General features: G+C 37.1%; 9 protein-coding genes across 15 annotated transcripts; 4 read left to right on the top strand and 5 right to left on the bottom strand.

The window, feature by feature from the left end:
- The first annotated feature begins 1420 nt into the window (after positions 1 to 1420).
- LOC114880583 (39S ribosomal protein L40, mitochondrial) lies at positions 1421 to 3107 on the top strand. Its single transcript, XM_029196740.2, has 6 exons — positions 1421 to 1739; positions 1827 to 1910; positions 2034 to 2204; positions 2309 to 2507; positions 2600 to 2776; positions 2847 to 3107. Exons 1-5 carry the CDS (start codon positions 1702 to 1704, stop codon positions 2720 to 2722), a joined length of 615 nt encoding a protein of 204 aa, XP_029052573.1. The 5' UTR covers positions 1421 to 1701; the 3' UTR covers positions 2723 to 2776; positions 2847 to 3107.
- LOC114880579 (E3 ubiquitin-protein ligase RNF139-like) lies at positions 2968 to 9178 on the bottom strand. 4 transcript variants are annotated; one of them, XM_029196731.2, is made up of 5 exons: positions 8658 to 9178; positions 7022 to 7157; positions 6206 to 6484; positions 4415 to 4826; positions 2968 to 3759 (listed from the first exon to the last, which is right to left on the bottom strand). In XM_029196731.2, the coding sequence occupies exons 4-5, from the start codon at positions 4813 to 4815 to the stop codon at positions 3258 to 3260; spliced, it is 903 nt and encodes a 300-aa protein (XP_029052564.1). In that variant the 5' UTR covers positions 4816 to 4826; positions 6206 to 6484; positions 7022 to 7157; positions 8658 to 9178; the 3' UTR covers positions 2968 to 3257. The 4 variants fall into 4 exon arrangements, with proteins under 4 accessions (XP_029052564.1, XP_029052566.1, XP_029052563.1 ...); XM_029196733.2 differs by having other exon boundaries at positions 7054 to 7157; XM_029196730.2 differs by lacking the exon at positions 7022 to 7157.
- Positions 4833 to 8649, top strand: LOC114880584. Its single transcript, XM_029196742.2, has 4 exons — positions 4833 to 5639; positions 7093 to 7159; positions 7251 to 7392; positions 7470 to 8649. Exons 1-4 carry the CDS (start codon positions 5456 to 5458, stop codon positions 7662 to 7664), a joined length of 588 nt encoding a protein of 195 aa, XP_029052575.1. The 5' UTR covers positions 4833 to 5455; the 3' UTR covers positions 7665 to 8649.
- LOC114880559 (neuromodulin) lies at positions 9178 to 9558 on the bottom strand. The gene has a single exon (XM_029196684.1). The coding sequence runs from the start codon at positions 9556 to 9558 to the stop codon at positions 9178 to 9180; it is 381 nt and encodes a 126-aa protein (XP_029052517.1).
- Positions 9559 to 9560: 2 nt separating this feature from the next.
- Positions 9561 to 14907, bottom strand: LOC114880578. Its single transcript, XM_029196729.2, has 4 exons — positions 14817 to 14907; positions 14385 to 14623; positions 11294 to 14276; positions 9561 to 10963 (listed from the first exon to the last, which is right to left on the bottom strand). The coding sequence occupies exons 2-4, from the start codon at positions 14565 to 14567 to the stop codon at positions 10251 to 10253; spliced, it is 3879 nt and encodes a 1292-aa protein (XP_029052562.2). The 5' UTR covers positions 14568 to 14623; positions 14817 to 14907; the 3' UTR covers positions 9561 to 10250.
- Positions 14908 to 15090: 183 nt separating this feature from the next.
- LOC114880580 (diphthine methyl ester synthase) lies at positions 15091 to 17043 on the bottom strand. 3 transcript variants are annotated; one of them, XM_029196735.2, is made up of 6 exons: positions 16954 to 17043; positions 16721 to 16895; positions 16129 to 16315; positions 15805 to 15981; positions 15400 to 15724; positions 15091 to 15327 (listed from the first exon to the last, which is right to left on the bottom strand). In XM_029196735.2, the coding sequence occupies exons 3-6, from the start codon at positions 16261 to 16263 to the stop codon at positions 15128 to 15130; spliced, it is 837 nt and encodes a 278-aa protein (XP_029052568.2). In that variant the 5' UTR covers positions 16264 to 16315; positions 16721 to 16895; positions 16954 to 17043; the 3' UTR covers positions 15091 to 15127. The 3 variants fall into 3 exon arrangements, with proteins under 3 accessions (XP_029052568.2, XP_029052569.2, XP_046144802.1); XM_029196736.2 differs by lacking the exons at positions 16721 to 16895; positions 16954 to 17043 and adding an exon at positions 16414 to 16714; XM_046288846.1 differs by lacking the exons at positions 16721 to 16895; positions 16954 to 17043 and having other exon boundaries at positions 16129 to 16714.
- LOC114880581 (complement component 1 Q subcomponent-binding protein, mitochondrial) lies at positions 16954 to 18775 on the top strand. Of its 2 annotated transcripts, none has more exons than XM_029196738.2 (5): positions 16954 to 17248; positions 17532 to 17682; positions 17781 to 17965; positions 18083 to 18171; positions 18427 to 18775. In XM_029196738.2, exons 1-5 carry the CDS (start codon positions 17038 to 17040, stop codon positions 18574 to 18576), a joined length of 786 nt encoding a protein of 261 aa, XP_029052571.1. In that variant the 5' UTR covers positions 16954 to 17037; the 3' UTR covers positions 18577 to 18775. The 2 variants fall into 2 exon arrangements, with proteins under 2 accessions (XP_029052571.1, XP_029052570.1); XM_029196737.2 differs by having other exon boundaries at positions 17781 to 17983.
- A 122-nt stretch (positions 18776 to 18897) lies between these two features.
- Positions 18898 to 20859, top strand: LOC114880582 (ras-related protein Rab-43). Its single transcript, XM_029196739.2, has 5 exons — positions 18898 to 19206; positions 19485 to 19569; positions 19635 to 19733; positions 19805 to 19962; positions 20035 to 20859. Exons 1-5 carry the CDS (start codon positions 18997 to 18999, stop codon positions 20140 to 20142), a joined length of 660 nt encoding a protein of 219 aa, XP_029052572.1. The 5' UTR covers positions 18898 to 18996; the 3' UTR covers positions 20143 to 20859.
- On the bottom strand, positions 20371 to 23261 carry LOC114880567 (hydroxymethylglutaryl-CoA synthase 1). Its single transcript, XM_029196706.2, has one exon. It carries the CDS (start codon positions 22731 to 22733, stop codon positions 21372 to 21374), a length of 1362 nt encoding a protein of 453 aa, XP_029052539.1. The 5' UTR covers positions 22734 to 23261; the 3' UTR covers positions 20371 to 21371.
- Positions 23262 to 26836: the final 3575 nt, after the last annotated feature.

Below are 26836 nucleotides of genomic sequence, written 5' to 3'. Positions count from 1 at the left end.
CATCCCTTACATCCCTACTTTCTTCATATTCCTGCATCCCTTACATCCCTACTTTCTTCATATTCCTGCATCCCTTACATCTCTGCATTCCTCACATCCCTGCATCTCTTTCATCCCTGCAACCCTTATATCCCTTCATCTCTTGTATGTCCGCAAATCTTATAATAAATATATATAAACACTGGTTCGGGCAAAGGTAAGTAAAGGTAAGTAAAGGTAAGTAAACGGCTAACATTTCTGGAAAATTTAGTACCTTTTTTCGCCACCAGAGGGCGCTGATTCAACGTTGAAATTTTAGTTCGCATTTTTGCCGCAAGAGGGCCAAAATTGCTGCAAGATTTAGTTCCTTTTTCAAAAACCAGATGGCGCTGATTCGAGGTCGAGATTTTAGTTCGCATTTTTGCCGCAAGAGGGCCAAAATTGCTGCAAGATTTAGTTCCTTTTTCAAAAACCAGATGGCGCTGATTCGAGGTCGAGATTTTAGTTCACATTTTTGCCGCAAGAGGGCCAAAATTTCTGCATGATTTAGTTCCTTTTTCAAAAACCAGATGGCGCTGATTCGAGGTCGAGATTTTAGTTCACATTTTTGCCGCAAGAGGGCCAAAATTTCTGCATGATTTAGTTCCTTTTTCAAAAACCAGATGGCGCTGATTCGAGATCGAGATTTTAGTTCGCATTTTTGCCGCTAGGGGGCGCTTTTCGGTAAAAATTATAAGGGAATAATATAAGGGAAACAAATTTGTAAGAGGACAGACAGTTAAGGGATAGGGAGATGTAAAGGATTGAAGGGTGTAAGGGTTGCAGAGATGTAAAGGATTGAAGGGTGTAGGGGTTGCAGAGATGTAAAGGATTGAAGGGTGTAAGGCTGGTAGAGATGTAAAGGATTGAAGGTTGTAAGGGGTGCAGAGATGTAAAGGAATCAGGGATGTAAAGGATACACACAGGAGTAATAGAATCAACACGTTCTTCCTCCTAATGAGTTTATTCAATAAGCTAAGAAGATAAATACAGCAAATTAAATAAACGCAAAAAATAAAATAAGGGTATTTGTATGTTTAGCAGGTAGATCTGTACCCCTCGGCGGTCGCTATTAGACTGATGAGGTTGCACTTCTCTTTAGGTCGAACGGTTGACCTCAGTGTCGCAGCCAACTACTGTTGTTGGAATCACCTTTCTCTCCGCTGGCTTAGTGGCCTAGTTTACAGGTAATGCAGCGAGGTGACATTACCGGCAAAAATGGGCCTATCTATACCGCAGTTCACCAGAGTTCATAACTGCGACGCGCAGGTTGGAAGATGGTGGGGGAACGCAGCGAGCTCTCCGCCAATCGCTTTCCACTTCGTTTGAGAGTGTCGCCAATCAGGGCGAAGATGCGTACTGGAGATGCGCGAAGAACGAAAACTGGTCTTTTCGCAGTTATAGACTCTGTGAACTGCGGTATGGGAATAATTTATGAATTGGATAATATAAGGACCAGACTATCATTCTTTAGGGCCTTCTGGACATGTCCCTCAAAATTTTTTGCATTCTATTTAGAAATAAGGACGAAATTTGAGAACTCGCGTCTAGGGATTTTTCTAGGGATTCTCGGTAAAGTTTTCGACGCTAGCATCGCCTTAAGAGGTTAAAGAAGCAAACATAATATATTAGTAAAAATATTCAAATAAACTATAAAAGTACAAATTTTTTGGACTTGTAAGCATGATTAATGTATTGAATGTGACAAATATCATGTTCAGGTAATTGTTATTAAAGAAAATGAGAAAAAAACATTGTTCTTTCAACGTTTTCGATACAGCACTTACATGTATTATTTCCACACGCAGGTTACCTCTGTATTCCTTTAATAATGTACGTAATATTTCTACCTGTATATATCCATTGTGTTTCCGAGCAACAGAGATTCTTCTGTAAGTAGTTTTGAATTTTGTATTATTTAAAATTGATTTATTGTAATATTACAATACGATTTTGTTAGAATGGTACACCATGATATTATAATAGAAATTTTATAATAAACGTGTTTCTTGTAGAGCAGAACCACTTAAAAAGAGGAGGCGATTAGATCCTGCTATTATCAGAGCTAGAGAAGATAGGAAGAAAAGGAAACTGGCAAAAAGAATCCGCCGTTTAGAAAAACGATCTGGTCAGTTAAAACCACTCTACGAAATAGAAGGTTTAGCTGAACTGGCTAATGAAAAAAAGTATGTTTGAATATAGCACACAAATGTAATGCTTAACATATATGTATGTAGACAATTTTTTAAACGTGATATGTTTTTTATCTGTAACATTGAATACTTTATAGTGAAAGATTGCGTCATTTTACACCCCTGTCAGCAGAAGAAGTAAGGAACAGAACATTGCTAGAAAGAGAATGGGGCAAATATAGAAAAGACGAATTGCAAAAGGACTTGCAGATTATAAAGTCCATTATGCTATCACAAGAAAAAGCACTAAAGGAATTAAAAGCTGCATCAAAGGATCTTTACAACAAAGCTGTAGAAGTACAGACATACACATATAGATTAAGAACTAAAAAATAAGCTGAATTAATTATCTATAGATATTCAGATTTCTTCTTGTATAATTGTTGTAGTTTAACGATCAGTATTTGCCTTATAACGCCGTTGGACCGTTATACACACCACCGATAATCGATTACGATAGTCCTGATGGCGAATATGCAGAAACTACGGTGAAATATGTAGGAGAAACATAAAACGATACAAGTAATTAAGCAATAAATAAACAGTTACAAGAAGATATCATAAAGGTAAAATTTCATCTAATAATAATACACTTTTAAGCAGAATACTTAATTAATTTTGTTTCTTCCTATTCAGAGTATCGCAAAGTGGAATATTTTCATTGGACATAAAATTATAATTAAAGGTAATCGAAATAGCTTACAAGGATATTATTTCCTTTGATACTGTTTAGCCAAAAAATGAAACGTAAGAGCGATTTATGATTAATTTGTTGTTTACACATTTTATGTTATCAATGTACATACATGTATTGTACAGTATTGTATAAATTACACATCAAAGTTTGTACAATAAAAGTATTTCTGCTCGACTAGAATAAAAAGTGATTTCAAACAATGCGAATGTAACAAGTTTACTTTTCACCAATGTTCAATTTGTATAACGACTCGAATAAAGATATCTACATTAAAAAGTTTAACAATGATTAGCATATCCCACGGTTGTCAGCCTGCAAATAATCGATTATTCGTTTTTTTTCATATTTATTTAGGATGTATCACATTTTAATTGTCTTTTACATATAGGACAAGTGTCGACGGTTTTTAAACATCGACGTAAACAATCGGCATGGAAAAGATGAGAACAAGGTGTTATTCTTGCTTTGGTCATATTGCAAAGGCATACAGCGCAAACGTCATCAAATCGTTGAATTTCTTGAAGCGTTGCCTTTCTGTACCGTTTCAACATCTGCCACTCGCGTTTTAACGCGGCACCGGATCTTCGCGCGAAATCCTTCGTTCTTAAATAAACGTTGATATAGATGGCGATCAATAAAATGTTCCAAGATGTATTCGGTACGAGTATCAAAACGAATATAATCGAGGTGGCAATGGTAAACGATGCTAATATCACCGGTGCATAAAGTTCTTCGAGGTTTTCGAAAACATCCAGCCGAAGAAATTTCAAAATCGATGGAAACATTTCAACGAAAATCTTTTCCGTTGTCGCATAATAGATCCACGTGATTACCGTGTAAACCGTTGTTGGTCTATAAAAATACGTTAAACAAGAATTATCATTTTATACGTATGATATGTAGGTACAGTGGTACCTCGAATACGTCTTGTTTGAACGTGACAAATTTTGCTCGGTATACGACATAAATTTTTTCTATGAATTTTGCGTCATTTTTAAATAATTATCTCAGAGAAAAAATTAAATTAATTATCAATTATATTCGGAGTTGATATATTATTAACTGACTGATCATACAAGTAAGGATATCATATAACAAGATATAACCGCAAAACAGGAGGCAATAAAGTTTATTCCATTTGGTTTGTTAATTTAAAATCTATCATTAGGTTACATTTATATTTTACAAATTAATTATGTTAAATAAACTAGTGAATATTTTTAATAAACTTCTAGTAAATCGTTTAAATGCTGTTCATGACATAAACAGTGTTTAAATTATTTTACAACCCCATTTGGTATATATCCTATTCGGTATAAGTCCAAATATTAGGAACGGATTAAGTTCGTATACCGAGGTACCACTGTATATTGCTCCGAGCAAGTGTGTTCCTACGTCCACGCTATTCCACATACGAACGATCGATCGAATAATTAATCTAATTTCTTCCCCTTTCGATCTTTTTACCCTTAAAGGTTGTAACCGTGTTTGATTAATCGTTACTTACTTGTAATGTTGAAGACCCTGTTCCAAAGCAAAAACGAGAAGCAGAAATGTAAGGGTTACGACAAAGGTGACGGCTTTCGTCCATTCGAGTACTATTTTCGTCGCGGACATAGCTAAATGCCTAATTTTGGATCTTTCGGTGAGAGTCACGTACGGCGACCAATCTTCCTTTTCGATTAATTCCTTAACGTAGCTGATACAGTAAGCGATTACGTTGTAAAACATCAACGTGTAAAGGCACGTCAGTTTATGTTCCGGCATGAAAATACGATCGGCCAGCATTAGAAATATAATTTGATTCGTTATCGTAGATATGTTGTTCATCTCGAGGAAAAAAATTTCCGCTCGATCGATCCGCTGATAAAATCGTACGAAAAATCTGCTGAATCGTTGCCAAATCATCTCGTTAATACCTTTGAAAAAAAAAAGAAACATACACATCGTACCAATGGAAAATAGAACATTTCGATCGAAATTCATTTTCATCCCTTCCTTTCTACCCTTATTTCGACTCTCGCTCTTTCCTGTTCTACCGTACAGGTATGCAACAGTAGGTACGTATGTATACATTTAAAAAAGAAAATATGTAAGTATCGGTAACAATGTCAGTTGGTCAGTTAGCTTCGATAGGGTAGATGCGCACAAGTATACAAGATTGACAACATGTACCCGATCATCCGATTTAGCAAGCTTCTTAATGGGGTATAACAAGCGTAAATAATGCGTCAATGAATGATCATCGTCGATTCTCGTAACTCCCCATCAAGAAAATTTACATATTAATAGATGTCTTTCAAGAGAATTCATGCAAACAGGAAAAGACGTGTCTAAAAGGAGAACAGACACTTACGACACACGGGGGTTAATTAGGACGGGAAGCAAGGATTTTGCATGGCAACCAAGATCATCTCTCTCTCAGGGAAAACCGTTAACTGGTACACCGAGGATGGTTTGTTCGACCCCCCCGTTTTCCCCACCCTTTCGCCGCTTTTCATCGTGCCCTTTCTTCACGACCCTATAAAACAAAGCGAACTCGGCTTCAATGGCACATTCAACGTCTTTCCGTCTTCGCAGATTCGTGTTTTCGCGCTTTCGTCCTTTCGTCCTTCCGTTCTCCGGTACTATTCGTACACTTCCAGTACAGAGTACAAGGGAACGCAAAAAGAAACAGAAAAGGAAAGAAAAGAATCTACTAAATACTATATTGGAATCTATCTATCGTTTGGGTGAGCATCGAGAAATCGATTGCGATCGGTATGCTTTCATACCGATTGTCCAATCGCTGAGCAACGCATACGTAACGAGAAGGTGGATGAACCTTCGCGGTCTAATCAATCTTTTCCGACGCGGCAAGGAACAAACGGAGAATAAAAGCCAAAAGAGGGGAAAAAGGGTGGGAGGGGAAATTTCAAAATCGATCGTAATTGTAAAGAAATACAGTATTGCCTCGAAATAAGCAACTTGCCCAGGACCGAACAGTTGCTTATTATTATTATTATTATTCAGAGAACACGAGAAACGAGTAAGAGATCCGAGGTAACGGTAAACCATAAAGTGATTGGCCGAGCAGCAATGTTATTTTTTGAACAAGAATAGAATATGGCATGCTCTCTCATTCTCGCAATATTTCGCTTATTTCGAGGCAAATATATCAGAAGGAGAAAGTGTCAATTTATTACCCAAAACATCGACTTCTCGCTTTCACGGATCTCTCACTTTGCGGGTGATTTCAAATAGAGAAGGGGGGATAGGGAGTTGCTTATTTCGAGGCAATACTGTACCTGTTACGTACCTTTGACGAATTCGATGAAATTCCTAGATGCGCTAGATATCGAATATTATTTATTTTATATATAACTAGTTTTCAACGCTATCGATAAAACTAAGGGAACAGAGAATAGCAACTTAACCGATGAAAACTCTTTTCATCGGTTTAGAAATATACTAAGGAGGCAAAAGAAGCACCACGCTTAAAGTACAGACACTTTGTACGTTCGTTCCGAATTGACCGATTATCAGGAAATCAGCCTTCGCACGGCACTTTACGCGCCGTCTCGCTACGTTCATTGTCCTGAAAATATAAGAAAAGAAAATATGTTATCGTTTGGTAACCGATTGTCGGAGGAAAATTGTATAACCGCGTGTTTCTTACGAACGTGTAATTGATAATTAGAAAGGAAAAAGAGATTATAAGAGAAAGGAATGCAGAAAGAGAGAATCTGGCATCGGTCACGAGCAACGCAGAAATCCTTTTGCTATTCTTAGCAAAACGCTTGTTGGTACACGAAACGGAGGGGGATTGTCCTGCTTCTACCTGGCTTGTCCGTGAAGCTCAGCCTACGGTTTTTCCTTCGCAAACGTTCGAGTACCCTCTGATGTCTAAAACGCGCCAATATATAGAACATACACCGATGCTTCGGTAGCCAGGTTTATCTAGATATCACGCTATACGCGCGCTATGCTTTCGTCATTCGCGAGTACCATTTTACACAGAGAATCGGAAAATTACATAAATTGGTATTTTTACAGGTTGCTTTGCAACACGCGCGTCGTATAAAATAGTTAGAGATACATACGTATCTCTATAAAAAGATACAATTTACTTAACTATGGAGAAGAGCGAGGATGACATCGAGATACCTGTAAGAATCGATTAATCGTGCACAAACTTTGTTTCAGATCCACCAAGTGAAATGCCTGGCATCCATACCGTCTGCATAGCTATATTACTAGCTGTCGTCCTTCTGTAAGAATTTCTAATATTTAAAAATTTCCTTGTTACCGATCTGATCAAGGTCGATAAAAGATGTAACGATATACGGGTTTTATTTGATCAGGTACGATAGATGTTTTGGATATCCCTCGATCAGGCAACGTCAAAGTTCAGGACACGTTTGCGAGAGTTGCGCCGATTCTTGCGACAAATGTGAATTCGGTGTTGTAATGTCTGTTGCATGCGGTGTACCACAATGCGCAAAGGCGAGTCAAATTCGATTGCCGCAACTTGCCTTAACGAGATTGTAACGATCATGCTAACCATAGATTTGTCCTACCAGGGTCCCGATCAACTGTGCGGAGGACTTAGGGACATTTTAGGCATCTGCGGCGAAGGAATGTATTGCAATTGCAACAAATGCATCGGTTGCAGTTCCGAGGGGTTCGAATGTTCGAAGAAGGATCCTTGTTTGCCACAGAAATATTTAGAATATTCTCATTTCGATAGATTTGGAAGATTGCCCACTGTCGTGTAAAACCGAAAAGACGGATAGATAGATAGATAGATAAATAGATGTATGTATGTATGTATATTTATCGTAAACCAGGCGACGAATATACCTGACCACCGAAGCAAAAGATTGGGACATTCTTCGAGTATGAAAATATACGGGGGACCGGATGAGAATCGAAGGTTTCGCCTCAATTTCTATTTGACTAACACGCGTAAATCGGTCGTCGCACGCCGATCGAGCGATTTTTTTTCAGCAATTTTTCTTCCCCAACAAATTAATCCGCCAAATAGCTTAAAACGGACTTACTGTTATTCCTATTTTCTGCTGTCTACCGTGTGCAATTAACGAGACTAGGAAAAGCGAAAGAAAGCGAAGAGGGAAGACGTCGATGGGCGCGAATAAAAGCGGCACGAAATGGACACGATTAAACGTTTTCGAATGCTTTCTCTCAATTATCGAATTTTTTCTTAACAACCGATGCGTTCGATTACGCGTTATTCGATCTCTTCCGATCGAAATTTTTCTTGAACCGAGCAAGAATACGAGAGAAACGATTCGCGTTACTTGCTGTTTCTACAATTTGCGAGGAGAAAGGAAATAGAAATCAAGAAATAACGAGAATGCGTTCGTTTCTATCGTATACACGTCTGATCGTTGGTAAAGCGAATTTGGCGGCGCGCCGCGGCGCGTCGTTAACGCATGCCCGATCACAATATAGACGTTCTAGAAAATAATGTAATTATTTCCCTTATTTTGTAAATAAATACCGAATCCTAAAAATTCCGTCTACTTACTAAACCTTTCATTTTATTTACAATCTACCAACATTTCTTACTATCTCCATTCTTCTTACCGTCTCGTCGCGTTGCCTCGCGTCTGATAACACCGAACCAGACGAAAGTTTCGAAAGCTCTACATATGTATGCATATCGTATAATGTATCCAAAATTTCTTAATAGAAAAAAGCAGACGCGTTTGCACGATTTTTGAACGCGTCTCACTAATTTTGCATACCTTCAAGATCGAAGTCGATGGCCGAGGCACACCGAAGGAGACGGTAGTTCGGTCGTGGTAAATTGTCATTACAGAGTTGTATCTCGAAATCGAGTTTTCATTAAAACATCACTGTTGGACGATTAACGATCAACTGGTTGGTCGCACGACGAATATCCTGATGGCTCGTAATAGCGGCTGGCAATCTTACTGCCAACGGTCGTCGCCAGTCACATATGCTATTTCGATTGTTTCTCGATAATTATGGATTCATTCGTTACGGAGAGAGATGCCGACGTCGATGCCAACAATACGATGTCGAGGAACGTGGTGGGATGGTTTTACGTCGGTAAAAAGCGTCGCGTCAGCCAAGCAAGATCGTTTACTTAAAACTCGAAGGAATTTGAAAGAAAAACGTCTTCTAATTTCGAAATCATAGTCTCACGAAAGCGATTCGAAACAGATGTACTTCTTTTAGAGAAGAGCGATGCGTAGAAATAATTGTGAGAAGGTAAATGGAAAGAAGGAAAGGCGAAAGAGATTATTGTTCGGTTTGCTTCAACAGCTTTCTGATTTGAAAGCCCCGAAAGCCCGCTTGGATTTTAGTCGCAGCCAATCGAGCTGTTTGCTGCTTCTTTCGTACTAAGAATCCACGCACTCGGGCTTGAATTTTAATCGCCGACTTCTCTTCCAATGATTCTTGTCCACCGTTCGATTTCTTCAAGCTCGACGATCCTCCTTCTAGTTTCCCTTCCGAACTTTCTTCTCGGTATCGTTCGTCCTCTCCATTGCGCGTTTCGGATTCTCCGTTACGCGATTCTTTCAATCGCTTTCGTACGCGGTAGCCTCGAAAGTTGGCTTGAATTTTCGTCGCCGCTATGGACGCTTTCGTTGCGTCTTCCTTCGTAGAAGCTTGCAGCATAATGAATTCAAAAATACATTTAACTGGACGGCTCGGTATTCTTCGACGCTGCTATCCCGATCGATTCGATGTCATTCTTCGAAGATGACGGTTCGCTTTTCTTAGCGGTGAACGATCGGAAACGGAACACAAATCACACGAATGAATAAACGTATTCTAAACTTGCAAATGTTTCATACATTTTACCGTGATTCCAAGTGCAGCGAGACGATAATATTATAACAAAACGATAAAATGTTTGTTCCTCCGTAATTAAAAAAAAAAAAAAAACTTACACCTAACGCATCGTATAACGAAAGATAGACTGACCAAAGTACCGCGGAAGCTGGCGTTCAAACTTGGAACGTGCGCGAACGCGAATCCGAGTGGAAATGCGAAATGTGAACGCCAACGCAGTCGCAGAGGAAAACGCAAATATAAACGTAAACGCAAATGGAAACGCAAACACAAACGTGCGTTCAGTAGCGCGCATAGCAATCGCGTAACTCGTTCATCGAAAATACGTAACCCTCTGGTTACTCGGTTACTCTCGTTCGCGCATGCGTCTCCTTCGACAACTCTCCCACTGATCGAACAACGATCTATCTACGACCGTATCCTGCTTCGTCTCTTCCTTCTTTCTTTTCTTACACACGATACACAGTGATACCTTGTTCAAATAGACGCTCTTGTAAGATCTATTTGTCGCTGTTTTAGTCGCTATGCGAAATACCTTCGTTATTATCTTCTCTTTTTTCTTCTTCTTCTTCTTCTTTTCTCCCGCCATTCGCGATGTCATCACGATCAATTAATTTTACCGACGAATTTATCGATGGTTGATTATCGTCGATGGACGATCGATCGTTTCTTTCATCAATTGGCGTTTGACAATGAGATGTTTGCTCCTCCTTCTCGTCGTCAACTAAAATTTCTTCTATAACGATCGATGGCTTTGGTTCGTCATCGTCGAGCGCCAATGGTTCGCGAACGAGATCATCGTTATCGAGATCGCGGGTATTTTCTGTAGGTGAAACGAGGGTGATATTCGCGTTCCTCGGATCGTCCACCACTGATCCAACTCGAACGAGGCAAGGTAGGAAACTAAAAGAGGGAGTAATGAACGGTAATTTAGTTTCGATCGCATAAACAACAGTCGGTCGCTGTGTTGACGATTCGGCTACGAAACGGATCCCCGTATCAGGATCGACGGTGAATCCCTGATGTCCGATACGATCGGGCTCGACGGCAAGCCACGGATCCGTCGTCCTCGTTGTTTTCTGTGTAACGTTCGCAGTCTTAAAATTCTTACTAGAAACGATGTTCGGAGCTTCGAGTATTGGTAACGGTAAGGAATCGTGAAATTCACCGGTGTGCCATAAACCGCTTCCGCTTTGAAATCCTTGCTGCGGCAAACACAGCGCCGTCCCTGAAAAGATACATGTACGATTAGTGCTATAATTACTACTGTGGAGAGACAGAAACATGACCAGCGGGACGGCAGAGGGGTAAAGGACAAACATTGAAACGGAATGAGATAAAGTTTTCCATAAATTTTGCATAATAAAAATTATTGTCAAGTACAAGTATTATAAAAAATCCATTACTGCCCAGAAAAAGTTGCATGTTTATATAGTAAAGTTAAATGTATCCCTCTACGTTTCTACACCTCAAGATAAGGGATCCTGAAAAGGATTAGAAAGAGCCAGCGACTCATTGTCAGTTGAGTAGTACATACTTATTTAGAACATTTACTTACCTATCGTCGCTGTCGGTGTCGAATAACATTTAACAATATTCTTTTCATCCTCGTTTTCCTCCCTTTCTTCTTCTCCCTCCGTTTCTTCCTTCTTAACTTCGTCGACGTCCGTTTCTTCTCGCTTTCTATCGAGCGAAGCTGATGAATCGTTGGTATCTATTCCGGTACTCTCTTGAACGATAGGCATTTCCAAAATCAAATTCTTTATCAACTCTCTTGCAATTTCCTCCTCTGTGTCGGACGAATCGTCTCCGCGTTTCGGGGGAACGAGTAGATCATCTCGCGAATCGGTACAATTGTCCATTCGATCGGCAGGGTTAATCTGTTCATTTTTACGATCGACAGAAATTTCTTCCCGAAGAAGTTCGTTTTTCGAAGGGAGAATCCCTTCGTCTAGCATCGTTTTCTCTTCCGAGGGCAAAGTATCGAAGGAAGACAAAGTGTTTTCTCCTTCGCAGAAACTAACATCCTCGTTTTTCTCTTCGTTTATCTTTTCCTTTATCCACGGATCTTCGACATCTTTCGATCCAGATGTTGCGAAAGAAGAGATCGTTACATCTCGAAGAGAATCTAAATTCAGTTCTGGTACGTACGGTCTACTTTCGTCGTCTTCCTTCAAACATTTCTCGTTTTCACTCTTAACGCCGCCGTTCACCCCCTCGACGGCACAATCGCTATCGTTCTTGTCTTCGATCGTTTCGAAACGCTTTTCTAAATTATCGGAAGTGCTGCTCGTAACATCTTCGGATAATTTTACACACGACACATCGCGTTGACCGTGATCGCGTTCGCTTTCCTCCTCCTCCTCCTTAATCTTTCCAAGGTCTTGGCAAGCAGCGGTTCGATCAACAGCATTATTTATTCCGAGTAGAAAATCACCGTTGATACTCGTCGAGCATTGAAAGGCTTCTGGACATACGCGATCTCCAAACGGATCTTTGTCGGATTGAAATTTTTCTTCATCAGGATTCCAAGGTGAATCTGTACTCTCGAAACAGGGATCGCTGGCTAACTCGATGATCTCGTCGTTTGGAAAATTTTTCTCCGGTATAATGACGGTCGTTACCGATTCCGGTATTTCGCAAGGAGAGCCCTCCGTAAGAATGTAACAAGAAGGGTCGATCTTTATCAAAGAGTTTTCCGAGAGCGAAAGCGACAGCGGGACCGGAACTGGCTCCGAGACGTCTGACCGATCGGTATCGATACCTTTGGCGGAGGAAATATTCGAAGAAGCATTCGAGTTTTTTCCGGTTACAGTTTCACCTTTGCACGTATCAATTTCGTGATCATCCTTACCATTGTCTTTGTCATCCCCTGTCGATTCTTTCTTCGAGTTTACCTCCTTCTCCTCCTCCTCTTCCTCCTCCTTCCTCGTCTCGGTTATGGAAATCGTATCGTTTTCGCGCGTACCATTTTCGCACGTTTCTCTATTTGAGTCAGCCTGAGATTCAATTAAGAATCCTTTTTCGAGTAAATTATCAGAAGTAACGGCTGTCTCGGAGGAAAGGGTGTTCTCGATACTTTTCTCCACCATTTCTATCTCGAGCAACTTTTGTTTCAGTTCGTTCGATTGATTCTGTTGCTCTTGATTCTCTCCTTTCTCACCTTCCTCATCGTTCTCCCTTTCCTGCCTATCTGTTTCCTCATCCCCCTCGACTACCTTCGATGCGTCCTCCTCTTGCAGATGTTCCAACGAATCTGGCCTCGGAGATAATTCAATCGAATCGGGGGTGACGTTTAAACTATCTTTGAAGACTTCCTCGACGTCTGTTTCTCGGGAATTCGAGTATTCAATATTTTCTATTTCTTTCAAAACCCTCGTCGCCTCGTCTTCCTCCTGATTTTCATTATTTTCATTATTTTCATTAAACCAGGAATTCTTCCTAGAGACGATGTCGTTTACGTGTTCGTCTTTGCGATCGTCTGCGACTCGTATTTCCTCTCCGTTGCGAATGTTCGAATCCCGACGATCACCGGAAACGGACGTATTCGTAGTTCGTCCGTTCGATAGAGACGGTAACGTTAAACTGCTTTCTCTTTTAAGCAGTTTCGCGGAATCGTTCGAAATCGGCGGTAGAACTAAACTGCTTTGATCGGCTGGTTCGTCGGACTCCTGTATCTCGATCGTTGAACATCTGCTAGAACATTGTCTCGTGACGACTGATGGAAGGGTAACCAGACTCTCCGAAGCATCGATTCGCGATAATAGATTTTTACCTTCACCTCCACCTTCTTCTACTTCTTTTTCTGTTACGCGATTGTCATTCGATTCTTCTCGGTTCTTTTCGGAGCGCAACTTTAATATTTTCACTTTCGTTTCTTCCGCGTCTCGAAACTTTTCCTCCAATTTCTTTCTCTCTCTTCGTTGACTACCAGCCGACTTGCTTTTTCGTTGCTCTCGTTCGCTTCGGCACCTTCCAAACGTGCCCTCTTCGCTTCCGGTTCTTGCACGGTACCATCGCGTTCTCTCCTCCACATCGGACTCGTTCCATTTCCCTCTATCGTTCGCGACCGACTTACTCCTTTCTCGATCGATCGCGTACCCGTTATCTTTCTCCGTCCTTCCAAACTCTTCGCTTCTTTCGATCTGACCAGCACTCTTTTGCCGTTTCAAGCGTTTCTGGTACTCGCGTTGCTTCGAGGCAAACCTATCGCGAATGTTATCCGACGCTTCACCAACCTCGGCTCTAACGTGTTTTCCAAGCAGATCTCCGACCGAGGACGATCGAACAAATCGACCGCGAATCGTTTTCTTTGAAAATCCTGCTGAACGGATCTCCGGATAGTCATCGGAAATCTTTCTCTCCGCTTCCTTGTTTTTATCGTCCCTTTTATATCCATGCTTCTTAAATACCTTAACGGTTCGATTTATGGACCATCCGCACCCATTCGTTGTCTCCCTCTGTTTTCTCGCTAATTTTCTTGTCAGACACGGTGCCGTTAACTTCCTTACCGTTGCCGTTTCATCGAGCAAAGCAGAAACCTTGAGAACGAACGAAAGGAAAAGAAAAGAATCAGCAGTAATCGATAAACGAGGATATTTAAATCTGTCATCGCGATCGAGTTTGTTAGATGATTTGTCATTGAATACCTGTGGAACGATCTCGACCAGACGTCCTTTTTCTCTTAATTTCAGCAATTCTTCGAAATGATGAGCCGCGAACGCGTAAATATCCGCGGGCTGGTTACGTAAGATTTCCCGTGCAAGACCTTCAACCACCACGGCTAAACCTTGAGGTATTTGTGGACCAATTACATATCCTGACACCGACATTGTCAAACTCGTTCTTCTTCTCTTTTACTGTTTCTTCGTACACTTCTTTCTACTACCTGTCACCAGTTACATTCATTATTTACCACCGGATCGTCCTTACTACCTGCTTATTACAGATGCGTAAAATCGATCGAACGTTTTACAATATATTTCTGTCGTATGCCACGCATCTATGTTTTCATCAACATCGTCGTCATTTTATTACAAATAAAGTTACTCGATCGTCACGTATCCTCGAAATTAACTTACTACTATTCTTTGTTTCTGAATTCTCGGCTACGAGCAGACGAAATACCCTGGTAACCTGAACGGGAAACATAGCTGCACCCCTGCCACCGCCGCTGCCGCCACTCAACTTCCTTTAATCGATCGCAGCCACGTTATTCCGTCGTGCTTCACCTGCTTGCTATACATTTCCCTCGTGTATCATTGTAACATTAGCGTTTAAATTTTCTAAGGCTTACGATAATGGTTTCAAATGATTTACAAAATGCGATAAAATTTTATACAAAACAAAACGATATTTTTACTATAAAATGTTTTTATTTTCACACATTCGGTCATCCGTTATTGGAGTTTAAAGTGTACAACGCCATAAACTCCAATTCGAGAGGATGCAACGTTGGCCCGGGAATAATTAAACAATGAAGAGGCGATCCCAGATCGATGGAAGTCATTTTTTCAAGGGAACAAGCAATTATCCGTTGGTCGTCCCAGCCCACTCGAGCTAAACCCACTACAATGCTCGATTTATAAACGGCTAAAAAAACAATAAACCTCGTACATACGTTATAAAAATTAGCAAACGATTAATATCCTGTTCGTTCTTTACCTCCCTCCTCCTCGATTTTATCGTTCTTTTCCTCCACTATTTCGATCAGCTGAGTAGCGGCCTCTGAAACGGTCATAAATCGTGGCGGCATATATTCCTTTTTCTTCTTAACTATGCTTTCTAGAGTAGGCTCTTTCACTTTGATGTCCAATAAACAAAGAGTATGTAAGTCTCTTTGCCTGTTGGATACAATTTTTTCATAGAAACTATTAGGTCTCCAATCCTTGCTCCAATAAGGAATGGAAACAGTTTCTCCAAAACGATACAACTGCAAACCACAGCATCCTACTGCAGTTAAAATGGAAGAATTGTGAATAACTTTTACCTGCATAAAATAACAATAACTTTTGTTAACAAACATCAAACTGTTTCTCTTGTTTTCCTTTCTTATCTTTCTACGTTTACCTTGATATTTTTTTCTCGAGCTCGCAATATCAAATCTGAATGCGTCGTAGCGCCAAACGGATCGCCGATCACCAGAAAAGCAACATCTTCTTCCTCGTTTTCCGGCAGCATTTCATCCGAATTGCTCTCAACCAATTCCCTATCGGCTTCTAATATTGAACGTCCATAAAATTCTTCCTATTTCAATGAAACATCCCATCATTGGTTTTCTGTCATCGTATGAGTTTCGAAAGACTTGACACACGGCTAACGCTTCGTCAAATTATTCTATGTTTTATCCATATTCCAATAATCGTTGTCTATCATTTTAATTTATATACGTACCAAATTTTTCAAACCAACGGCAAGTATCGACGTGTACGATTCCAAATACACGCGATTGCATTTTCGAATAATTTCAAGACCTTTCACAGTAATGTCAGTGGCATCGCCAAGACCCAAGCCAATTACGTATAACATTTCTTCTTCTTTTCTCTGATCTTTTAAGTTTGTTGCCGCAATCCTTCTTTTTCTTTAAACAACAATTGACAGCAATATATATAAAAAGGTTAAGATACAAACCCACGTGTATACAACATATGTATAGTATTTTTCACGAGAGAATAGTACCATCGGATGAACGAATTTTGGTTTTGTTTGCGCATCTTGGCTCTGATTGGTTCTGCCACGCGCATGCGCCGTACGGCTATATGCGTAAGCCGCGCTGGGCAGAAAGTATATCTGGTGGTCATAAGCTTATGAATTACGATTCACTACCTCTGTCCTATAATAAGCCGTTCCTATATTAGTATATTCTGTCCACCGTGTATATGGCGCATGCAATGGGAAGTAAATCATGGTGGGGAAACTTTCTAAGCTCACAATCAATCGAGCTGCGCGAAATGATACTATTCTCTCGTGAAAAATACTATGCAACCTTATAGCGTGAAAACAGTAGAGCAGTAAAACGTCATCTTTCCGATACTTGCTCCATCATACGGAGCGTAACCAAGAGAGTCGGTAAAACGATAAGAACTGAAAAAACGTTCAATTGTCGGCTCCAATCATCGTCTCGAACAGAAATTACTAGAAATAACTGCGAAGCTGTTTCCCTAAAAGCAAGCAAACGATGAACTAAGTACATTGTTACTCTATGATATTACGATTTACCTCGTGCTTGTCTCTTCTGTGTAAAGCCATTTTGGAAGCATACCGGTTGGAAAGTTTGGAGGTTTATTCATTGTAAAAATTAAAATGAACGGAATAATAAGAAATACTTTGCGTTCGTCAGTGATCAGAAATTTGTTTTCCTCGACTTCGAGCATAGGAATTACAAATAATCAGTTAAGATCATTATGGAATGTTTCTCGACAAATCCAAGCTGTACCTCTCCTTTCGGTAAAATCGTTTCAACACGGAAATAATCTCTGTAAATGCGGTTGTTGTAGAGGTGCCCACACAAAAGGTAGATTTGTCGCATCGTAGATTCTTTGTTTTCTTAACAATTCACCCACCTAAAATTAATTTGATATTAATAAAATGTATGATATAAATATTTCATTGATTTCACCGACTACATTTTTAAATACATACATATCTATATATTACAATGTACAGTCGTCAAAACATGCAACATATAGTTAATAACATTTATTGTCAAGCATATCTATCTTCGATACTTAATAAAATGGTAATCGAAAAATCTTTGTTAAAGTAAATAATTTTCCATCTTTCAACTTTTCTGATAGCCGAGAAGGAGCTAGTAGAATTTCTAGCGGAAGAGATTATAGCGGAAAAGAAAGCTCAGAAATTAAAAACTATTCCCACCGAATTAGATGGATTCAAAGTATCACTTAACGGATCGTTCGTTACTTTAGAGAAAAAAAAAAGCGACGAAACGTAAGAAACTGCTCAACTATAGATTATTTTCGACTATAAGTATAAATTACGATTAAAACATATATTTCACTTAAGTAATTGTTTCTTTTTTTTTACAGAATTAAAATTTCGTTCGATATAAATCATTCGGTTAGTACCGATCCTCAACCTGACATCGAAATGTCGAGTGATAATCCAGATATTGGAGATATAAAGAGTAAACCACAGTTTACGATAGATATAGTAAGAGGAAATCAAACTCTTGAATTTTCCTGCAATTTTAATAGCGAACCTGGCGCATCAGGTGCTAATGACAATTACAGTAACTATTAAATTAAACTTTATTAAATTGATTTAATTGAACTCAATTTAGTTAAATGGATATGTTTCTTATATATGTATGTATATATTTTAATTTCAGACGATATCTTTTGCATAGACGAAATTAGTTTGTACGAAGGAGAAGGTACTGATAATATATACGTTGCAGAGGGTGAAATCATTGATGGTGTAAGTAATACTAGCCGTGATGCTTAAATTTTTAATAAAAAATATCATGAATTTTACACTAACCAAAGAGTTGAGTACAGATCGGTCTATTAATTAGCCATTCTGAACATTAATCTTTGGAAAAGCAAAACATTCTCTTATAGGATGATTTGATATATGAAATCATTATAACAAGAGAATGAAACATTATTTTCTATAAACACTCGTAGTTTGCAAATTAAATATGCGTACATTTACATAATATCTCGTTTTCAGTATCTCTATGACTTGCTTATGAATTACCTCGAAGAAAAAGGTGTTTCGAACGAGTTTGCGGAAAAATTAATTGAACTTAGTACGAGCTACGAGCATACCGCGTATGTTAGTTTGCTGGAAGGTCTTTCAAAATTCACATCTAAAAATTAGTTATTCCTTAATTTTAATTCCTACTGTATTTATAATCATTTAGGTATAGATTATTTGTGTAAGAATATCTTTATAATAAATATATGTAACAATTCGTTGCATGCATTTTGTTAAGCAGTTCTATTAAAAAATAAACACAACTTGTAACATCCCTATTGTTAGTGCTGTTAGTATTTGTTAATAAAATATTATACTTGAATCTTTTTAAATTCTTAATTACCCTTCGAATGTTCCTTAATCACCTCTTTTTTATAATGTATATTGTTTGTTAAAAATTCTGATATGTAAATAAGTACTTCATATTTGCCAACTGTGCTAAAAAGTGATGAAACAATGGCGTAGGTAACCAGCAAGTCTGAATGAACGGGTTGCAAAAATTCTCGTCGATTTAATTAACTATTTCGACCATCAAAAAAAGAAATGTCGAACCGGGACCCGGACAATTTGATGGCGACAAACGACGAGAATTTCGACTACTTGTTCAAGATCGTGCTTATCGGAGATTGTGGTACAGGAAAGACCTGTGTTGTTCAAAGATTTCGATCTGGTACATTTATCGAAAGACATGGAAATACAATTGGTGTAGATTTTTCTATGAAAACTGTATTAATTGATGACAAAAAAATTAAGGTACGTTTATTTGGTCTTCGCTTATTGAGCTAATTAATTTTTTTCAATTTTATTACAGATTAACCTACAAGTTATCTGCGTAGAAACTTTTTACTAATCCCTAAACTTTTTATAATAAGATTTTTTTGAGAAAAATTATAAATTTCGTTGTAACCATAAATGTTCGATATGAGACGTTTTATGTTGAAAAGATTTTTATATTGTATGTATAAAGTATGTCACCAGCGACCTACTATAACGATTTTGCCCAGATACAAAGTGTTTTATTATTTTTACAGTTACAAATATGGGATACAGCTGGTCAAGAAAGATTTCGTACAATAACACAGAGTTATTACAGATCAGCTAATGGTGTTATTGTTGGTGTGTAAAATTAAACAATTTTTTACTTAATTATTTACCATTGTAATAACTCAAGCATGTTTCAGTTTATGATATTACAAAGAGATCTACATTCTTAAGTTTACAACATTGGGTTGAAGAAGTACGAAAATACACTTCTTCACATGTTTTGTTAGTTTTAGTTGGTAAGATACATTTATACATCCTATTAAATCTTAACATAAATATTATATATTATCAAATTTAACATCTGCAGGTAATAAATGTGATCTACAAGATTTAAGAGAAGTTGAAAAAGAAGAAGCAGAAGCTCTTTGTCAATATCTTCCTGAAGTGTTACAAGTAGTAGAAACATCAGCCAAAGAAAATACCAATATAGATTCTATATTTTTTTACCTGGCATCAGAGCTCAAAGTAAGCATATGATTTATATAGAAAAATACTTGATAAAATATCCTAAAAACAAATACGTTAATTTGTTTTTAGAGGCGACACGAAAATCGCCAAATTAATGCTAATCAGGATGAAGTTGTTAGACTTGGCGCAGGACGAAAATTGTCTTCCTGCTCAAATTGTTCATATAAAATATTTTAAATGGCGAGGGAAAGGGTAAACAAATAGTACATACCGCAGTTCACAAGAGTCCATAACTGCGAAAAGACCAATTTTCGTTCTTCGCGCATCTCCAGTGCGCACCTTCGCCCTGATTGGCGATACTCTCAAACGAAGTGGCAAGCGATTAGCAGAGAGCTCGCTGCGTTTCCCCACCATCTTCCAACCTGCGCGTCGCAGTTATGGACTCTAGTAAACTGCGTATACATATCTTGTTCAAATTGAAATTTTTATACAAAACGAAGAAACAGTGTCTTATATTTTTATAATGATTCAAATCATGTGATATTAAGACAAAATTGAATCACTATATTGTTGATATTCATGGTATTGAGCCAGTATTTTCTATCACTGTCCAATTAATATCAAAATAAGAGTTTACTACTCGTTTTACATTAATTAGAAAACTTGCAATTGTATTTACAATTTTATCGGAGACTTACGACTGGTAGTCGGGTTTTGTAATTTATACAGTTGTAAATATAAACTCTTAGTCTTTACGTATTTCGTGACAATTATGTACTTCAGCGGTTCAGAAACGTAGTAGTTGTGAATGCTCATATTTATTTATAATGAAGAGAATCTCAGAATACAGAAATAATATATTAATATATTTTTTTAGAAGAATATTTTAGTACTATACTATTTTGTAATGTTGTAACATTGAAATGATTCAAATAAAATATAAATACAATTATATATTTTTCTATACTTTAATATTTCGTATAAATTTATTATATCTGTTTGAGAAAATAATCATTTATTAACATCGTACAAGTTTTGCAAAACAAAAATAATTTGCTTGCAAATCACATCTTGTACTTTATATATACTTTATTTATTTTAACAAAACAATTAAAACTATTTAAATATTTGATTACAGTTAAAATATAAGTTAGTTTACGTACTCAGGACGTGAAATAAAAATACTGAGCTGACTTATCTTTTGGTTTGCATTCTAATGTATGTATAAGGCACACTTTTTATACATTAAGCTTAGTGCATATTAATGAAATTTTATTGGCACTAAGGTTTAGTGTTAAATGTTTAAGTTCTAATCGTTAAGCAGTTAATTTTTAAATTACACAGATGTTTGTGCATTATGAAAATTTTTATTCGGTAATTAATAAAACTCCCAATTATTTCTTTGTTATAGTACCAAACAGAATAACTAGATAAAAAAGACTAAGCGTATAAAACTATCGTAAGTTTCATACCCGCTTATAGATCCTTCTATATTTTTCATCCACTTGTACAAGATAATATGTTCCAGGAAACATATTAGCAATGCTACTTTGAGGAGTAAATGGTACAGTGTGACAATTTTGTTCACGCCATTCCAATATCTTTGTATAATCTGATGGGGAAACTTTTTTGCGAGACTCTAATTCATGATTAATGTACGACAAGGCCGTAATAATTTTCATTAAATCCGACCCATCCTTCGAATATTTCGTTATCGTTAATGAATACATAGTGGAACAAAATCCTGAACCATAGGAAAATACGCCAATTTTGGCACCTGCTAATTCTTCTATAGGTTTACTAATAAGTAAAGAAGCTAATCCAGAATATACAGACGGAGTGTACATATTTCCTACTTGACTTGCTATTAACAAAGAAGGTTTCGTTTTTCGATTAAAATCTGCTTTGCTCAAATTCATAAATGCCTTTTCAATATCTCTATCAAAATAACTATTTTCAAGTTTAACATCGTGAAATTTTTCTAGTTCTGGATACTTTTTAAGTACTTCTTCTTTGGATGCATTTAAGAAATCGTTAAAAGCTAATCTAGCATAAGACTTTTGTACTAATTTACAGTACGGAGAATGGAACAAAAATGAATGAAAATTATTTAAAGTTACAAATTCGTTAAACTTATTTTTTACCTTCTTACAATATGTCTGATAACAATTATCCAATGCACTGAGATAACATTCAATTGATAATTGTCCATCTACAACCGGATATTCTGATTTTAAATTTGGTTTGTAAAAATCATATGCATGTTTCATGCACGATGATCTTATTCCACGATCAATTACTATAGGTGCATTTGATCCAATTATCATTGCAATGGCTCCAGCACCACCAGTTGGTCTAGCAGCTCCAGTAGAATATACGGCATTATCAGCAGCCACAACTAAAGCTAATCTACCATCCCAAGCACTGCTTTCTACCCAAGATACGGCGTTCAATACAGCAGCAGTACCTCCATAGCATGCATTGGTTGTATCAGCACCTTCTATATCCGTACAACCATCAGGTTCAAACAGTTGCATAAGAACAGATTTCACTGATTTACTTTTGTCTATTACAGTTTCTGTTCCAACTTCTAATCTCCCTATGTCTTGTGGTTTTATGTCATACCTATCCATTAATCGATGTACCACTGTTAAACACAAAGAATTAATATCTTCACGGTCATTGCAAAATCCCATTCTACATTGACCTAGACCAACGGTATATTTTCCTTCAGATACACCATCAAATCGTTCAAGCTCAGTTTGCTCAACATACTGAGCAGGAAAATACACTTCCATTGCTTTGATACCAACATCTTTTGGCCACATGATGTTCAAATTTAAAACGATTTCGTCGTGTATCGTAATTATTTTTTCGTTGTTACATAAATGTAAGGATAAAAAAAAATACTTCTATTATACTTGAAAACACACGTGGATACCGGTCGATCACTGATTCTGTATCAAACAGTGCCCCTCAAATATTATGCCATTCGTGTAATATATTTTCTTGACAATTGATGCTGATGACAATTTTATAAAGATATGACTGGTATCTTTTTAATTTTCAATACTTTACGATTTTTCCTTCCTCGAATATGTGTCTTTAAGCGAAGAAAATGTGTACTTCGAAGACGAATACGTTGCTACTGCTAGAAGCTAGCTGGACGACTAATTCAGGTTAGAAGTGAAACTCATCGAGTGAAAATTACGGTCAGCGAATAACTTCCTATCACGTGCTTTCAAGCTTGCTTGATCGTTCTTTACACTTGCTGAGTTGTCTAACTAATCAGTCTTCTCAAAGAAATCAAACTTACAAACTAACATTCCACGAGCAAATGCTGCTCGTCGAGCTGCCGCCGCTTATTCAACTGGTTGTGACCACCATTTGGTGGGGATAACAGATTCATTTGATTCTCTTTATGAATAAATGTATAACATATGTCCGCCAATTAATTCAATGTTTCATTTTACAAATATATCTTTTTTAAATGCTTATTATAGACTTAAAGATTTTACATTAATATAAAAAAGAATTAACGAGGCATTTAAAAATATTTTGAAGATATTCATTTTTTTCTTTTTTTAAATGCCTTCCACATTTTGGTAACATTTTTTACCTAATCTAATTATTATTAGAATCCATATTATTGTTAGAAAAAAGAAATTTTGATCTATGGTTATACTATTTCAAGGATAACTTTGAAATCATTACATATCGTATAGCTAAGTTAGACCGCTCACGTTTGACGTAATATAACGGTACAAATGAAAATAAGCAACGTGTGGAATGAATTTTCGTGAAAGCGAACGGTACCTTCGAAAGAAGTGAATGTATACCACTTGGATAAAATCTATTGTTAAATGATTTCAAGAAATTTTACTTTTCTCTGGTACATTCTAATTAGTTCTATACGAACGCGAATACTTATGTAACTTAAAAAAAATAAATAAAAAAGGAATGACACAATTCTCCTCTGTAGTTAATAAATTCTTACGACTAAGACCTTTCTACTAACCTGCATTAAAATTTTTATAATGATCTTAAACATACACATACCTATGCATGTTTTGAATAAGTTCGGGGTTTCTTTTTTATTTATAATAATATACGGTAAGCTTACCAGTTGAATTTTACGTTGGTTTAACAAAATTTAAGAGAAGTTATTAGTAAAGTACTGATTGAGACATTTCAAGTAAAAATGTAAAATGTAAAATACAGCAAGGTGACCCTTTGACGTTTCGTTTTTACATTTAAATCGTCGAAAACAAATTTAAATATGTCGATATACCACTGTGTGAATTGTATATTATCTCGGATTTAAATGCTTTTTGAATATGAAATCACGTGTTGCTACGAAATTTGTTATCTACCCAATAAGTAAAATATGAAGAACGTACGATATCTCTAATTATTCACGTTTTCATTTTTATTTAAACTGACATTAAGATGATAAATTTTTGTCGACTTTGCAACACGATAAAATAATTTTTACGTCTATTTCTTGTTCACTTTTCAAACCGTTAAATTCAAAGTAGTTCAAAGTTTCTTTTTGTATGTCATGCGGTTCATGCCGCGGCGCGCTTATTCAAAAATTTAAATATAAAAGACTGGGGGTCAAAACGGAGTAAAAGTTATGTTCGTTTTGTATATAATTTACTGAATACATCATTTTAAAGTATAATAATAAGAATAATAATAATGTACTAATTGTGATTTCGTGAATATTATTATTATTATTACAATGTGTTCTACAAGTTAGCGGCGGCAGCTTTGTTTTCGTCTGGCACGGCAAAATATAATTTTTTGTTTTCGTCTGTTTTTTATTTTTATTTTTATTCTATTCTCGCCTTACCTTTTTCTTTCTTTTTTTTTTGTTCTTGTTTTCCTTCTTTGACACACTGATACATCTCATTTCACGCAATCTATGACAATTAATAACTATTGTAATATCGTAAGCATCGCTGGTTAAAGTACACATACATACATACAGTAATCGATACACTTCTGTTTCGACGATTTTCCATATCTTACACAGCTACACGATATAACACTGAAACGTACAAACAGTTTCATTCTGTAAACTAAGCATAATTCGTATATGGGTTTCTCATTCTTTTTCTTCTTCTCTTTACATTCACAATCAGATAAAATTGTTACAACAATCAGAGATAAACTATTCCTTTCCTTCTCTTTTTTGTCGTCACTGAAAGATATTTAAGTTGAGAAATCGTGAATGTGATTCCTTCTATGACACAATCTTACGAAGTGCCTTCAAACGTTTCAACTCGTTACAATCTTAGTATTCGGATTCCTGTAAAAATCTTCAGCTTTCTGACTAACCTGTTCTTGAACGTTTCATCCGTTTAATCGCGTTCATTTCAATCCCATTCGTAACTGGCTAATATTGATCGTGAGACCAAATATTGAATTTAAGTACACGAACGTCAACGACCACATCGATTTCCTTTGTCTTTGCATACCGTTGCAAAGATTCCCGCGTTAATATGACTTTGAATGCATATTTATTCCTCGAAGATGATCTTTGCTATAATACCTTTGTACTTCAGATGTATGCGTCTCGACATCTTCCAATAGGATATTTATAAAAAAAACCGAGAGCCTTGGATCAGTTAACCTAAGACTTTCTTCTGTGAACTCAATTTATACGGGGAGAAACTTGTTTTAAAATATGCGAGTAGCATTCTGTCTCCTTGCTGTTCTTTAGACTAAAATATCGTAGCCCAGATGAATGTTATACCACCTTTAATAATTGAGCTTAATAGTATCAGTGCAGAGAAATGCGAAACGTTCGATCCTCGCTATAGTTGTCCGGTCCCTGAAAGGTACTCGTTACTGTCCGGCATCGAAAGCTCGAGTTCGAAATGTTCCAATTCGAACGATTTACTCAAACGCGTCGATACTTCGAAAAGTTTGCTGCTTTTTTTCATTGATTTTCGAGTATAAATTGTTCTATATGTATATCATAGCTTTTTTCTTATTTTTTTTTAAGCACACTTTCCGAATCACTGACGGGATTAGCTTGAGCTTTACAATGAATTATCGGTGATGGCAAAGATCGTGCTGATGCGTTTACCCATTGGCGTAATTAGGAGCCACCATGGCCCCCGCCTAACTACGCCGATGGTTTCACCTAGAAAAATGCGTATAAAATAGGAATGTAACACGTGGTTCTTCTCGACAACTTAACACCAAGTTCCTTTCCCTCGACTCGTGTTTCAAAGAAACCGTACGAATTTTCTTATTTTACAGTAATCGAGAATCACGTATTAGCGTATTATATAAAATGCTTATTTCTCTGGACTTGGCACACAATTACCTTAGAAATAAGGGTTCCAAGACTGGGCAAACGTATCTCCCTTCCAAAGATCTTAAATCTAACAGAAAAATCCTCGTGCGTGGGATTCGGTATTAAAATAGGCAGCCGGAAAAGGAAAACAAATAAAGTTCAAGGAACCGATTATTTGGAGCGCTTGCCCATTCTTGTTTGCTAATAACAACGTATACTTGGGCGGATTCGAGACGATGCGTTTAGCATTTTTTTTTTCTTTCTTTTTTATAATTATGCATTATTCAAGTTACGTTATTCTTGAGTTCACGCATGATTTCACTAATAATTAACCTATTGTTAATAGAAGATTTATAGATTACGATTTCATAGCGAAGGAAACGACATTGTGGCGCACTGTCTCGAATCACAACGATCCAACACATTTATTTATACAAATTATTCTTACTCGTAGTCGAATTTGCGTTACTATCGGTACAACTTAAATTTACACGAATTGGACTTATCCTTAAAATCTCCTCGATTTTATTTATACATAAATATATATTTATATGTATATATATATATGGCCACTGCTTCATTTAAAATCACATCCAACCACCCCTCATAAAATGACGTATT

Source organism: Osmia bicornis, chromosome 15, assembly GCF_907164935.1.
Source record: "Osmia bicornis bicornis chromosome 15, iOsmBic2.1, whole genome shotgun sequence".
NCBI lineage: Eukaryota > Metazoa > Arthropoda > Insecta > Hymenoptera > Megachilidae > Osmia > Osmia bicornis.
Note: the sequence above shows the minus strand (reverse complement) of the source record. Positions and strands in the feature narration are given on the sequence as shown.